Genomic DNA, 14,587 nt, shown 5'->3' with positions numbered 1-14,587 from the left:
CGGACCGGACCGGACCGGTGCAGTCCGGACCGGACCGGTCCGCGCCTGCTAGCGGGGATGGGGCTGGGCTCGAGCTCCCAGGTCCCCGACGGCGGCGCCGAGGGCTTCCACGTTCACGGGGTGAGGCGGCGGGGGGCTTCACCGGGCCGCGGCAGGGAGGCGGCGGCGCGGCCGGGGGTGGCCTGGCGGGGCCGGTCGGGTCTTGCCTTCCCGTGGGGACGAGCCCCGCGCCCGGTGGCGAGAGCAGGGCGCTGGGTTCGGGGCCTGCCCGCCCGCCGTGGCCTCGCTCCCGGCCCGCACCTGTTCGCTCCTCCCGAGGAGCTGCCACGACGGCAGGGGAGGAGCGGCCAGGCCGGGCCGCCAGCCGGCTGCCGCCCGGCGCCGCCTCCCTGCCTTCCCGCGGCCGGCTGCGTTCAGTGCGCTCGGGGCCCTGGCCTGCGCCAGGCAGCGTTCTCCTGAGCGGCTGCTTCTYACAGGTGTCGTGTGTAGAGGCAAACTTACCATATCTTATTTTGCTGGCGTGTTGTCTGCACGTGCGTGGGTTTAAACGTGTGTCTGGGGATTTAGAAGATAAGGGTACTGCTGATAACTTACTGCATAAATTATCTTGTCATTGATTTGGTGGTTTTTCTCTCCAAACGAGTTGTTGCTGCGTGCTGCTTTCCAATTCATCAGAAGTTTGTATTTCTCAACATCACAGAATCACAAATAGCTATAGTTGGAARATTAACTCTAGAAGTTGTCTAGTGTAGCTCCTCTTTCTTTGAGTAAGTTGCCCAGGACCATGTCCAGGCAGGTTTTGAATGCCTCTAAGGACGGAGACTSCACCAGTTCTCTGGGTAGCTCTGTTTCAGTGTTCAACCCCTTCTCACAGTGAAAAGGCATTTTCTGATGTTCAGATGAAATATTCTGAATTTCAGTTTATGCCCTTTGCCTCTTGTCACTGGGCACCACTGAAAAGAGTCTGGCTCCACATTCTTTACACCATCCTGTAAGATCTAGTGAGCTGTTTCTTCACCRGGCTAAACATTCCTAGCTCCCTCAGTCTGTCCTTGTATGATACTCTAGTTGCTTAATCATCTTTTAGGGTTTTTGCTGTGCTTGTTCCAATATATCCATGTCCTTTAACTGGGAAGCCCAGCAGTGAACACAGCTCTCCCTGTGTGGCCTCAGCAGTGCTGAGTAGAGGGCAAAGATCACTGCCTTTGACTGCTGGCAATGTTTTTCCTAATGCAGCACTGGATGGCACTGGTCTTCTCGGTCTCAGGGGCACACTGCTGGTTCATGGCCAGCTTGTTCACCAGGACTTCCAGGTCATTCCTTGTAAAGCTTCTTTCTAGCTGACCAGCCCCCAGCCTGTGTTGGTACATAGAGTTATTCCTTCTCTGTGCTGCACTTAATGAGGTTCCTCTCTGCCCATTTCTTCGGCCTAGTGAGACMCCTCTGAATGGCAGCACAGGCCTCTTGTGTATCAGCCACCCCTCACAGATGCTCACAGGCTTGCTGAGGGTGCACTCATTCCATTATCCAGGTCATTAATGAAGAGGTTAAACAACACTGACTCCAGCATTGATCCCTGGGTGGCAGGCACCACTAGTGACTGGCCTTCAGCTCATTTCATGCCACTGATCACAACCCTCTGAGCCTAGTAGGTCAGCCAGTTTTCAGTCCACTTCATTTACTGCTTATCCAGCTTGTACTTCATCAGSTTGTCTATGAAGATGCTATGTGAGACGTGAGACAGTGTCGAAAAGCTTACTAAACTCAACAACATCCTCTGCCCTCATCAGTCACATGTGTTAAGGGTACTTGCAAGCCAGTTGTGTTTAGGGTACCAATATCCTTATCTAATTTGCTTTATCTATCGTCTCAACTGAATTACTCAATCAGGAAAATCCGTAGGTCACGAAACACTTATGTTAAGTACTACTTAGCTCTCTGTACTGGAAGGCAATKGAAGATTTTCATGACCTACAATGTGCAGGAAATCAGTTTTTTCCCTAGCGAACTTGCGCAACAGCACTTTCAATGCGTTATCATTTTGATACTGAATATTGCAGTTCTTTGCTGCTGACAATTTYATATGGAAATCTGCAGGGCCTTTATATACCTGCTGAACAAATCTTTTGAACTCCATAAACTATTGTCACATAATTATTTCTGTTCATTTCTTTTTGTGTACATTTTAATCCTTGAGCACACATTTCAATCCTTGAACACAATTTTTGTGATAGTRTGATTGTAAGGCTTCTTTCACTTGATTTAGAACTGGAACAGTTCTTTATACCTGAACGTTTTACCTTTAGGTTGATTCATCACAAACTGGCTGCTTGTCATTGATGCAATTTAGGACTGTGGTGAAAGTTGCTGATTGCTACTCAAATTGTGGTAAACAGTGGTCTAGCTTGGCTGTTTAATTCAATAAAGCATGGATTTGTGCTTCATAAACCGCTAATACTTTAGGTAGTTTTTTTCTTTTTTAGTTTAGCTCACATGGTTTTGTCAGGAAAAGCTCTAACATAGATGCAGCTTTATTTAAAGAGGGAAGGATTATAATGATATTTCACTATTATAAGATATGTATGACTCTCAGGAAATGGTGGACTTTGCTGGCTCTGAACTTAGTTTAGATGATTTTCAGGTTATAACTTAGTATTTAAAGTATGAGATGGCTTTCAAGCCTTATGTTAYAAGTTATGGGCTGTATTGCGGAATTTGCAAAAAAAGCAGTAGTAAAGTCACAACCGATTCAAATTGTTAGCATGTTTGCAATGGCTATGTTAACATTATGTTGTTTTCTTAGCATACTTCTAAATCGATACATTCTCATATATCCTATATATATATATCAAATTTTCCATAATTTTTCTGTTATTTTTCCCAGTGTGAATTACATTTTAATGGATATTTTCTGTATTTTTGTATTGCATCTGTGTTGTAATAACCTGTTTTTATTGAAATTGAGATATAGAATCATATTTGTGACTTCTATGCAAAATTTTTCTTAAAAAACTTTTCTAAGTATGTCAAGCTCTTATTTTTGATCAGTACTTGTAGATAGCCATAAGTTTGTAGCGTACTCACTTTGGTGTTTCTGTTCTGATGTGCTGTGGATTGTGGAGAAATGGAATGGCTGTTGTATAACCAGGGTCTCTTTATGTGCTAAAGCATGCTAAAGCTAGCATGTAAGAAAATCCTGAACTAACTCTTTGGAAACTAAGGTCTTCTGCAGAGTGCTCAGTGTTTAGTAATTCCATGCTGTGCACTGTGCATCACAATACATGTTTCTTTACAAACTGTCTTCTGCAGCTTAATTTGGACAATTGATTTTAGTAACACTGTAAAAATAAAATCACAGTGCTGGACCTCTTCCCAAGATCTCTTGTTTAGTATCTCACCTCTAGTTCAGCTCAAAAGTAAATGTTGAATTAAGTGTAAAGATTAATACTGTCATTTAATATAGCCACAGATTAATGTGCAATAAAATAACAMGTACACTTTGCAGGTTCAAGAAAACTCCCCAGCTCAACAAGGAGGACTGGAACCTTTCTTTGATTTCATTATTGCGATAGGACACACAAGGCTTGTAAGTCACAAATGATCTTTTTTTTTCTGAATAAAATACAGTATTGTACTGATGAAAGGTGGAAGATAAAGCTGTTGCAGTAGAGAAAGCGTGTCATATTGGACATCGCATATGATATTAAAATGTAATGTAAAATTTAGTGATGTTTAAAATCCTCTCTGATTGTCTGGATTCATATCTGAGGAAAAGACTTGCCTATCTCTAGTCAAACTTCCCTAACTTCCTAGCAGACTTAACATAATATTCATGATTATTTCTTATGCATGCTTTCTGCACAAGGTGAATATTGAAAATGTTAGTCAGCGGTAAGAGCTCAAAATTTGTTTAAACAAACTTGTTTCAACACTTGATAAAACAAACAAAAAAAATCATTAACAAGGGGAAAGGTGCCACATGGCTTTGTCTGTTTGGCTTTAAGACTAGGAACATAGGTCCTGCATAGTGAGTTAAGAAAGAAGAGAGCTGAATAAACTTTAACACACTTTTTGTTTAAAAGGCTCAAAACTCTGACTGTATTCCTCATCCTAGTTATGTACCAGCTGAATTCTTCAGTTTTACCTTGCTTTCATTAGTGCACATGTCTTTCTGGAAATGATCATTATAATGGCAGATTCCAGTTGAAGATTAGTCAGTCTAGGCTAATACTTTACAGAAATAATGATAGTTCTCTAAAGTGTTCTCAAATATTCTGCCCTTTAATGGTCAGATTCATGTAATTATTGAGTAAGGAAAAGGATTAGATTCATGAAATAAAATGTTGCTGCTTCATGTTACTACTACGTAGTTGAGGTCTAATATTGCTGATTTGATAGTAATTACAAAGAATGGGRGAATATGTGATAAAAGTACGTAATAGAGATTACTAATATAAAAGGACATGAGCTGACACTACTGACTTTTTTTAACTAAAAGTTGAACTGTTGGCACTGTAGAAGGCAGAATTTAAACCTTTGAGTGTTACTGGTTCTTAGTTCAGCCTCTTCCAGACCTGAAATCTTTGTGTTACTGGAGCAACTAGATATAATGTTAACGATATACTTCTTTCTGTGCTCTGTAGAATAAAGAAAACAATATGCTGAAAGATCTTCTGAAGGCAAATGCTGAAAAACCAGTGAAGCTGGAGGTGTATAATATCAAAACAATGAAAATAAGAGAGGTGGAGGTTATCCCCAGTAACATGTGGGGAGGGCAAGGTCTTCTTGGTGCCAGCGTGAGGTTCTGCAGTTTCCAGGGAGCCAATGAACACGTGTGGCATGTTTTGGTGAGACAGAATTCTTTGCTTGTCCAGCAAGTTGCTGAGCTAAGAACAGAATGTAAATTGCTATTTCAAAACTTCTTCAAGATATTAACATACATTTTAAGTTGTTAGGGTCCATTCTGGGAGGAGGGTAAATGTCAAAAAGGCCTTTTAGTATTCAAATCTGAACTTTTTTAAAAACAATTGGTATATTTTTCTTCTTTTTCCAACAGATGAAATGTGCCACTTAACATTCCAAGGATGTGTTAATTCATAATTTGAGATATTCCAGGAGTGTTCTCATAAGGATCTGTAGATAAAAGTATAAGAGTCTCTCATATTTAGTAAAAAATATTTAAAACAATTTTCTTTGGAAGAAAAACCATGAAGGTGCTAGTAAACTCTTGGTGGCTGGTTTGTGTTGATAAACTATGTTTTTAAAATGTAACATTTTGGGAGTAATTTTTATGTAAAAGTAAATGTTACTGAAATCACATACAAAAAACTYCTGCAAGTTTGTCTAAGCCATTTGAATAGGGACAGGTGGTGAGTGACTGTTAGTGTTGCTCCAGTAAGTGAATGCCTGCTGCTTATTTATCCCTGTGTGTGTGGCAGGAAGAGGATTTTTTTTCCCTTCCTCTTTTTTTTTCTTCTTACATTGAAGAATCAATGGCAAATGCAAAAAGCATTCTGGCATTGGTGTTTCTGTTGGCTACATTTCATCAAAGTAATTTTAATACAAAAAAAGCATCAAAAAGTTTTTTAAATGTGATTTGAATATTCTTAGGGAGGGAGAGCCAAAAGAGTAGAACAGCTTAGGAAAGGCTGTTGTAATCTTTTGTTCTATTTTTGATTGTTTAAATAAATGCAACTTCTCAAGGTCTTCAAAAGTATATTATTTTGAATTAGTAATGTCCTGATTAGATAGTGTTTTTTTTTTCCCATGTATCTTACAAGATCCTACATGTACATATAGACTGGTTCAGATGCTTCTTTTTTTGTATAAACAAAAATCTCTCTTTCTCTCTATGGTTTTGTAGAGTTAGTGCTCCTTTTTGAGCTTTATGTGTCTTACTGAGCTATAACTTGAGATGACATATGTCATTCTTTCACAGGACGTTGAACCTGCATCTCCTGCAGCTCTAGCTGGTCTGCAGCCGTACACCGACTACATTGTTGGATCTGATCAAATTCTTCAGGAGGTAAGGCATGTGTTCCTCTAAATAGTGACAGTGTTCATGCCTGCCAAGGGTATATAGTTTTATGGTTTGGGTTTTTTTTTTTTTTATCTAATTGTGTGCACAATAAATGCATGTAGATAGTCTTTCGAGAGGTTGATGTTTATGGTAGATACTTTATGACAGAGGTGAGCATTCCTTTTTTTTTAATCAGTCAGTAAAACAAGTTGTGCTTAAAGATCAAACTACGCTGTTGTTTTTTAGCATTGGATTTTAGCATCGATGACTTAATTTCATTTTGAATTAATRAGCTGCCTAAAAACTTAATTCAGTTCCAGCCCCTTGTCTTACAGATTTGAGTTGAATAACTCTTACCTTCTTTTTTTCTTTCTTTTTTTTTTCTCCTTAGTCGGAGGATTTCTTTTCACTGATTGAATCCCATGAGGGGAAGCCACTGAAGCTGATGGTTTATAACTCTGAAGCAGACTCCATTCGAGAGGTAGTTGTGACTCCCAATGGAGCTTGGGGTGGAGAAGGAAGGTACTGATCTGCGGCCAGTTGCTGATGATGACAGGTTATACACTCACTGTAAACGAGCTTCTAATAAGAGTATTATCACTAATTGTAGCTTTTAGTTTTCAAGTTAAGCCTTGTTTTCCTACATTTGTCACATAAAACTGCTCTTCTTTCAATAAAAAAAGATAGCTGAGAATTATGCAAACATGTTTTGGATGTAATCCTACCTGAGTTGAAACCAATGGCAAAACTTTTGTTGACTTTCCTGGTAGCAGATTTAGTAGCTATATTCTCACAGTCAAGCATTCAATRGAGGAAGAACAAAATACAAATCAAGTCAGAATGTATTTTTGTGAAGATTGTTGGAAATAAATAAACTGAAAGCTGAGCTATGTATACCTAAGTGTCAGCTGCAGTGCTCCTTAAGTATCATAACTGAAAGGATTCTTATAGATAAGTTTTTCTTGCTATAGATTTAGTACTCTAAAATTCTATTTCCCTTTGTTTTAAAGAGTCAAAATTTAAAACAATAGTTTTGATAAGAACACCTTTTTCAAATCTTGTTCTACTTTGTTTGTGCAGTTTAGGATGTGGCATTGGATATGGCTATTTGCACAGAATTCCAACTCAGTCTATAATAGCAAAGAAAAAGCCAGAAAGCAAACCATCTTCACCCTTATCATCAGAAGCCAGAATTCCTGTATCATCTACTAATGGTTACACAGAGGTAGGTAAGAAAACTCTCTGGCAAGTCCTCTGGAGTTGTATGAAAATTTTATACTTAGAATATTCATAGTACAATATATCTGARTATAGCGTACAATTTTGCTTGAATGAAATTGAGTTAGGTGAAGGGCAAGTGACAATTGATGAGACTTGCTGAGCAGATGACAGGAAGGATGGCATGAGAGATTCCTTTTTGCTGAGCTGCCCTTTATTTATTCAAACTTGCAAGTGGGATTCTTCTTCCATATTCTTCATTGTATTTGGGTGCAATTAGAGAAGCTCCCAATACTTCTTCAGCTAGGTGGGTTGAAATAAATTTTTGCCAAATACTTTTTGTTCTAAAGACTTACATCAGCTGTATCAATGAATGAGAACCACATTAGAAGAATCCCCTTCTTACTAGGAAATAAAATACATGTACAGTGATTTAGTATGGACTTTTCTTCTAAGAACATACAGGCTTTGAAAGGGTACATTGGAGCCTGTCCTAATCAGTGACTAGATCATGAGTTTCTGCGTTGCAGATTATATCTGATTTGTTAGACTTGGAAACTGAGGTGGAATGCTTTCATAGGAAAGTCTTCCTAAGATGAAGTTATTAGTATTTTAAAAAATTTGCTTTTCCTCCTTATTTTACTCCAGACTCCATTATTGGCACCCGCTTCTCAGAGTGAAAGCGCTGAAATAGTTATGAACTTGGATCAGTCCACAGATCAAGAGATGGACGGCTATTCACCAGAAAGCTCGCTTTCTCCTCCTCCTCCTGTCCAGAGAGTTATGGATCCAGGTATGTGTGTGTTTTTTGTTGTTCTTTTTTTGTTGTTGTTGTTTGTTTTCCTCTATCTCCRCAGCCATTTCTTAGAGGATATCTAAGTAAACTAATAAAGTCTTAAACAAGTTTGAGACTTAAACACAGAATTATGAGCCTTGATATTTCCACTGTAATTTTTGACTACAGTGGATTTCAGAGCTATAGAATTTTCATACTGCGGGCCTGACTAAGGTTAATGAAATCTTTCCACTGACTTCAGCATATTTTTTAGGTTATAATTTTATTTSCATTTTGCGGGGAGGAGACTTCACTGTCTTCTGTCTGGATATAACACATCTTGTTGGATCTAGAATTTTGTACTGTATCTAAAGCAGTATTACAATGTTTGCTTTCTCCTTCAGGATTTCTAGACATGTCTGGTATTCCATTTCCTGACCTCACTGACTTAACAAAAGTGTCTGAAATGTCTGCCTCCTTCAGCATGCCAGCAGCAGACACTTTAAGAGGCACTGAAAAGTTAATGTCTAACAGTGAAGCTACCACTTATTTTGGTAAGTGTATTCAGGATTGCCGCACCTCTGACCTGATCTCTAGAATGGTATCAATTCATGCCCAATCAACAGTGTCATGCTTTTTGGAAATAAGCCAATATTAAGAAACTTTAAGCTGAAAAAATYAGACGATTTGGATAAAATAAGATAGAAATAGTAGAATTGTAGTCTAGAGTTGTTGAAACAGACAAAAACCGCTAGGCATTTTTATATGGTTGTGATACGTGGCTTTTATTCTTTAACTGAAAGTATTGATGATCCAAGTTAAACTGAGCCTAAAAGTATATATTTCTAAAATCAGCGGCAATTTTTGTACTACAGGCTTATTTTCACCTTTGWAAAAGTGAAAACAAAATTACAATCTTCTTACAGCAACTTTTCTATTTAGAAGGAAAAAATCCTTATGGTTTCTGTTTTCTTTGAGAAGGGGGACAAAGGGGTAAGAATTGTAACCCTAAAGAAAACATCTGTAGKGTAAGAATGATGTAGACCAAATGGTTCGTGGTCTCCTAAAATTTACTGTACCTTCAGAGATTCTGCATTTTGGGAGAACTGAGGAAACAGCTTATGTATTTCATGAGGAAATGACAATAGATGGAATCTGTGTTAAACATCTAAGGTTATTTTATTCAAGCTGAGGTTCTAGAAATTTGGAAGCCAGAGCGCTGTCCATCAGCATGACAGGTTTTAATTTTTACAAACTATTTCCATTTCCCAGAGAATCCCACAGCTTTGAACCCTGAAGACTTAACCATGTATCCTGAAGGTTCAGTTAAGCAGCCTGAGTTGGACCAGCTAATACCTTCCATTTCACCTTTACCTTCTCTTGCTCTTCCTAACGAAATTTCTTCAAAAACAACACTAGGAACTGATCCAAATAACCAAGAAACAAAACTACCCCTGAACAGTTTTGAGAGCTCATTATCAACTACTACACTAAAGCCTGATGATGAAGGAGGTGAACAGAAAGAGGAAGCTGCACAAGATCAGTGAAAAGGATGCTTCTTTTGTTGCCAGACTGTCAATAGGCTGTAATGCTACAGCTTGGAATATTTTTCTGGTCTCTTGAGAGAATTACAGCCATTCTATTTTGTTAGTGTAGACAATATTATAGAAATGTGTAAATTCATATGAAATACCTATCCTATTATATTCTTCTATCATGGTTTGATGTGTTTTCAGACTTTGTTTGAATATTGTTCAAAATCAACAAATTATTCAGTTCTCTTAAAAGGAGAAAATATTGCAAAAACTATTTGGACACGGGTAAAGTTTTAACTTACTGGATTAAAGTTTGACTTACAATTACTCTTCAATGTATTCTGTGAAGGCATTCTGCCTGAACAGTGACCTTAAATGATGACTTTCCCAGTATGTTTGATGGCATTTTAAAAGAAAATTATCTTACAATTTTGACTTGCTGGAAAAATTTGCTAATAGTTTACCTCAGTTTGATGACTCTTATGACTTTTATGGCCTCCATACCCCAAGATAACTTTATTCATACTTATTACTCTGCCAACTGTTACTTTCTTGCTTTAGCCTTTTCTTTCTCTATAACAGTTATTTGCATCTTTTGCAGGAAAGGAAGTAGTTTAAGTTTTGAAATTGCAACATACAGATAGGACAAAGTCTGTTACTCACTTTAACTCTTCAGTGGATTATATGATGGTCTCATAGCTTAAAAAAAATCAAGGAAAGAATGCTGGTGGTTATTTGAAATTAAGTTTATTAAAGTAAAGATGATTTAAATCAATTCCATGTGAATTTAGGGTGATTAACCGTATAAATGGAGTTGAACATGTCTTGATTTCTCTAGCAACAGAGAAACAGCTTTTATAGTTATGCTTTTCTATTTCCCCAATTAGTATTTTTATAAAAAAAATCCTTAAGTTCAAGGCACTGGAATGGAACTCACTGTGCAACACATCTGTTGCTTCTTAGAGCTTTATTTTTTGTTTACATTTGTCTTGAAATATTTTCCACCATATGAACCTTTGTGTTGCATGTTTAGTAAGTAACATGTAACAGTTAAAGAAATCTGAAGGTTTTTATATTCTTCAGGGCAGCAATTTAACATGGAATTTTAAATTGATTGGGAATAACTTCACTATAGCTGATACAGTTACTCTGATGAAAATCCCCTGCAAACTAACAGAATCAGGTGTAACATTAGATATGTTTTAAGCTATAAGTTTGTAGTTTTATTTGGCACAATATAGTGTCAAATTCCCTCTTCTCTCACCCTGATGATTTTCTGCATTGTGCCCAATGGAGATTAGTGAACAGAATGACTGACTAGGCTGAAATACTGCAACAGCATGGGATGGAGAGTCGTCTGCGTCACACGCACCTGCCTGTGACAGCTCACCTTCAGCGGGATGGTGTAGATGAAGCCATGAAACAAGGGACAGGTCTTCAGATGACGTACGGTTGAATAAAAACTTCTCTTTAAGATTTCTTAATCACTAAACTAGTCTTAAAAGTACAGTTAGGACTAGTGCAGTTTTAAGATACAGCACACAACAGCTCAGAAAAGAATGGCCAAAATATTTTCTTCTTCCTTAAAAGAACAAAGTAAGCACTAAATACAGGTGCTGATTATTCAGGAATTAAGAGACTTAAGTCTAGTTTGATAAATAGTCTGTAATAGTTAACTATTTTTTTTTCTCTCTCCTACACTGCTAAAGTACATTTCCTCTTCTTCCCTTCCTCTGTTGGACACTACATGTGTGAATAGCCAAAAACTAAGTACAAAAAATATGTAATTTAAACTATCAGTAAGTTTTTATTCACTCCTGGAGCCATATGACTGAGGACAAATAAGTGTTCTATGGTGAGATTTTCTGTTTGTTTAGGACAGTTCTTTAATACTACATCTTTGTCAACGCTGTGTTTTTAAGCTGATGGCAGCTTAAGTGATGGTGTATCCCAGGCACCCTTTGGAAATTTCAAAGCAGGAAATGTCCAAATTCAGATTTCAAATGTCACAGTAATAAACAGCTCAACATTCATGGTACTGTGTGTCTAGCCTACCTCATGTTAATTCGATCCTGTTGGGGAAAAAATCAGTATATATTTATGAAGACTTGATACTCCTTCTCATCATGTCCAAAGAAAAATCTGTTTAGTATGCAAATTTAGAGAACTGTATAGGCGTTCAGCCTCTAGCAGTAGAATGTTGTATTCACGTGACCTGTGGCTGTACCACTTGGATGCTAGAAGAGTTAAAGTTTAACATACTGATCAAATTCCTTATCTCTGACAAGTTGGAGGAGAGTATCTTTTGAGATTGATGAAGCTATAGTACTTAGCACTGCCTTGGAGCTTTAAGAACTAAAGCAGAACAAGGGGAGCTGGGGTTGGACTAGATGACCTCCAGAGGTCCCTTCCAACCTCCACCRTTTGATTCTGTAAGGTGGAGAAGGAGAAAGTATTCCTTTACTGGTGGGTACAGACATGACAGAGCTGCTTATGAATCTTCCRTTTCAGAATATAACCTAAAATAAGATTGCCAGAAGCTCCTGTGAGTAGAAGGTAGCAAGTCTTATAGTATAGAAAGATGGATCCACTTGTCCTGTTGGTGTGTCTGCTACGTTTCCTTCATCCCATTGCTGCAAATACAGACACCCGGAGCACCATCCTGTCAGATGCACTGTATGTTGTAGACCAAGCTGGAGCATTTGTGATAGCCTCATTCCTTAATTTGAGGAAATTCAGGAAGGGAATGATCAGAGGAAAGTACAATACCAGATGATACAGCTGAAAGAAGAGAAATGTACCTAAGGCCTGTGAGGACAGACCAGTTTTGGAATAAAAACAGCATTTTGTGTTGACCTGAGATGAGCAGAACAACTACTTTTTAAGAAATACACTGCAATCAAGTGTAGTCCCAAACAAACAGCTACTTCTTCCAGATACCTARGAGGGGTTGTGTAGCATCCTGTTCACTTAGGTAAACTTTGGGAGCATCTATCAAACCTGACAGTGGTCTTCCTTTTGCAAACCCTGGAAGGATTATCTCAGCAGCAGCACAGTGGCATGGCAAAAAAAAGACAAAGGGATGATGTACCCTGGGTAGGTCCTACGCTAATTTTACAGCATGCAGGCAGCACATGTTGAGTTAGACATTGCTTTGCAGCTCAGTTTGCCCACACAATCTGATAATCTGTTAACATCAGTGATCGAGCCTGAGGACTGAATGTGACAGATATGAATCCAGAGTGGCTCCCAGCAGCTCAAGTATTACAGCTGCAATCAGGCAAAACTCATGTCTTCATCTCCACTGAGACATGCCTCTGGCAAGCCTAAAGTCAGAGCACCTGGGTAGTGATGTGGTTGCACACTAGAAGAGGTGCTCAGAGAAGCTGTGGAGCCTCAGAACTCTACTGGACGTGGGTCAAAGCAATTCAATCTAACTTTGCCCCAAACAGGCCTGATGTCAGAGGCCTAGATCAAACCCTCCCTTCCGAAACAAATCACTGAATTCCARTACATACAAAACGTGGTGTAGGAGTGCAACCTTTCACCGCCCAGTAGTCAGGTTTGGCATGAAAAGCAACTGCTCTATCTCGGAGGGGTACCGTGGTAACTTTGGGCAGCATAACCCTGTACTAGGAACGATCCTAGCCCCACCAAAAACACATTGGATGTTCTGCCATGAATGAGGACGGTCAGATTCTTTAAGGCAAACAGCTACTGCAAAGAGTTATTGAAATACCAAATTCAGGCAGAAGTGACTTTTCTTGAACTTTCACAGCAGGCTTGCCCACTTACTTAAATCTGCATCCATCTGCTGACAGCCCAGACTAATCTGTGTTTAGAAGCTGCTAACTGAAGGTGCCATACTTGACTGAATGCCTCTTAGCTGTAACTAACTGGTAAATGCTACAGTGGGAGAGGCTGCAACACAGAGATCAATGTATGCAGAGATCAACGCATACACGTGTGCACTGATGGGTTTGAATCATGCACTTTTAGCTACTTGGAGTTCAGAAATTATTTTTTTTTTTATTAAGGAAGATTTTGTACCTTTCAAAGTATGATTCACACRGCACTTAGGACTGCAGCACTAACTCAGCACTAACTAATTTAGCCAGGCACACACCACCTCTGCTCTTGCCCTCTGGCCTCATGAATCCAGTAGAAATGGAAAGCCTCTCACAGGGACAAGTCTTTAATTCAGAATTCCCCTCATAGTTCTTAACACTCTCAACCTTCCCATTCCTGGGCAATTGTTTTCTCCTTCAAGCAGTAGCTCAAAATGAAAGGCCTAGCCCCCCACTGCCTCTGGCTGCCTTTTAGTTAAAGTGGCTACTAATTACTCACTGCATTTAATTTGACTGTGGCTAATCTGGTATTTCCTGGTTATTGCCACCAATTCCTATACATACTCCCTCTTTGCTTTTGCTTTAAACAAGTACTAATTTACCTTGCGTTAGCTGCAAGGGAAATTTCAAAGCAACTGTTTGGGTTAGGTTACATTTCTAAACTATGTCAAGCAATAGAGCATATATAGTCCCACAAAATAGATGGCTGGAACAGTGTTAAAATGTCCTTGGAGACAGACTGGACATTCCAAGGTCCAGTTACTAACAAGTACTCTGATGTCTGTATGATGTTGGCACGAAGTGACTCTCTGCAACTTGCATCTAAAAAGGAGGCAATTGCTTACAGGAAAGAGCTCACCACATATTGGAGGAAACTATTTTAGTTAATCACTTTCTTAACAGCTAAGTTTGCATGTGCTTTTAGCAGTTCTGTTATCTAATAGCCACCTGGGTGGTAACTCCTCCTGGCTCTGTTCAGGAACCATCAGCACACCTACAGGTACAGATCCTGTGCTTAGAGATTATAATTATCAAGAAACTTTTGGGTAGAAGGTCTCAATCAAGAGGAACCTCTGTGAAAGAAAAATTAGTGTCTAGGCATAATGTTGCAGTAGCCCAAGAGTAGTGTAACCAGATCCGTAAGGGCAGGTCCAGGCCTTCACCTTTGACTAATGCATCCTCTGCCCTTCCC

At 39.0% G+C, this 14,587-nt stretch overlaps 1 protein-coding gene across 3 annotated transcripts; it reads left to right on the top strand.

Annotated features, from left to right (window-relative positions):
* The first annotated feature begins 6 nt into the window (after window positions 1-6).
* Window positions 7-11,585, top strand: GORASP1 (golgi reassembly stacking protein 1). 3 transcript variants are annotated; one of them, XM_085316464.1, is made up of 9 exons: window positions 7-120; window positions 3,506-3,586; window positions 4,644-4,847; window positions 5,939-6,025; window positions 6,411-6,541; window positions 7,100-7,244; window positions 7,886-8,030; window positions 8,417-8,566; window positions 9,285-11,585. In XM_085316464.1, the coding sequence occupies exons 1-9, from the start codon at window positions 58-60 to the stop codon at window positions 9,557-9,559; spliced, it is 1,281 nt and encodes a 426-aa protein (XP_085172590.1). In that variant the 5' UTR covers window positions 7-57; the 3' UTR covers window positions 9,560-11,585. The 3 variants fall into 3 exon arrangements, with proteins under 3 accessions (XP_085172590.1, XP_085172592.1, XP_085172591.1); XM_085316465.1 differs by lacking the exon at window positions 7-120 and adding an exon at window positions 2,321-2,388; XM_085316466.1 differs by lacking the exon at window positions 4,644-4,847.
* The last annotated feature ends 3,002 nt before the right edge of the window (window positions 11,586-14,587 follow it).

This window comes from Rhea americana, unplaced genomic scaffold, assembly GCF_003343005.1.
Source record: "Rhea americana isolate MKP2758 unplaced genomic scaffold, rheAme1 scaffold_47, whole genome shotgun sequence".
Taxonomy (NCBI): Eukaryota; Metazoa; Chordata; class Aves; order Rheiformes; family Rheidae; genus Rhea; species Rhea americana.
This window is presented reverse-complemented; position numbering and strand designations above follow the sequence as displayed.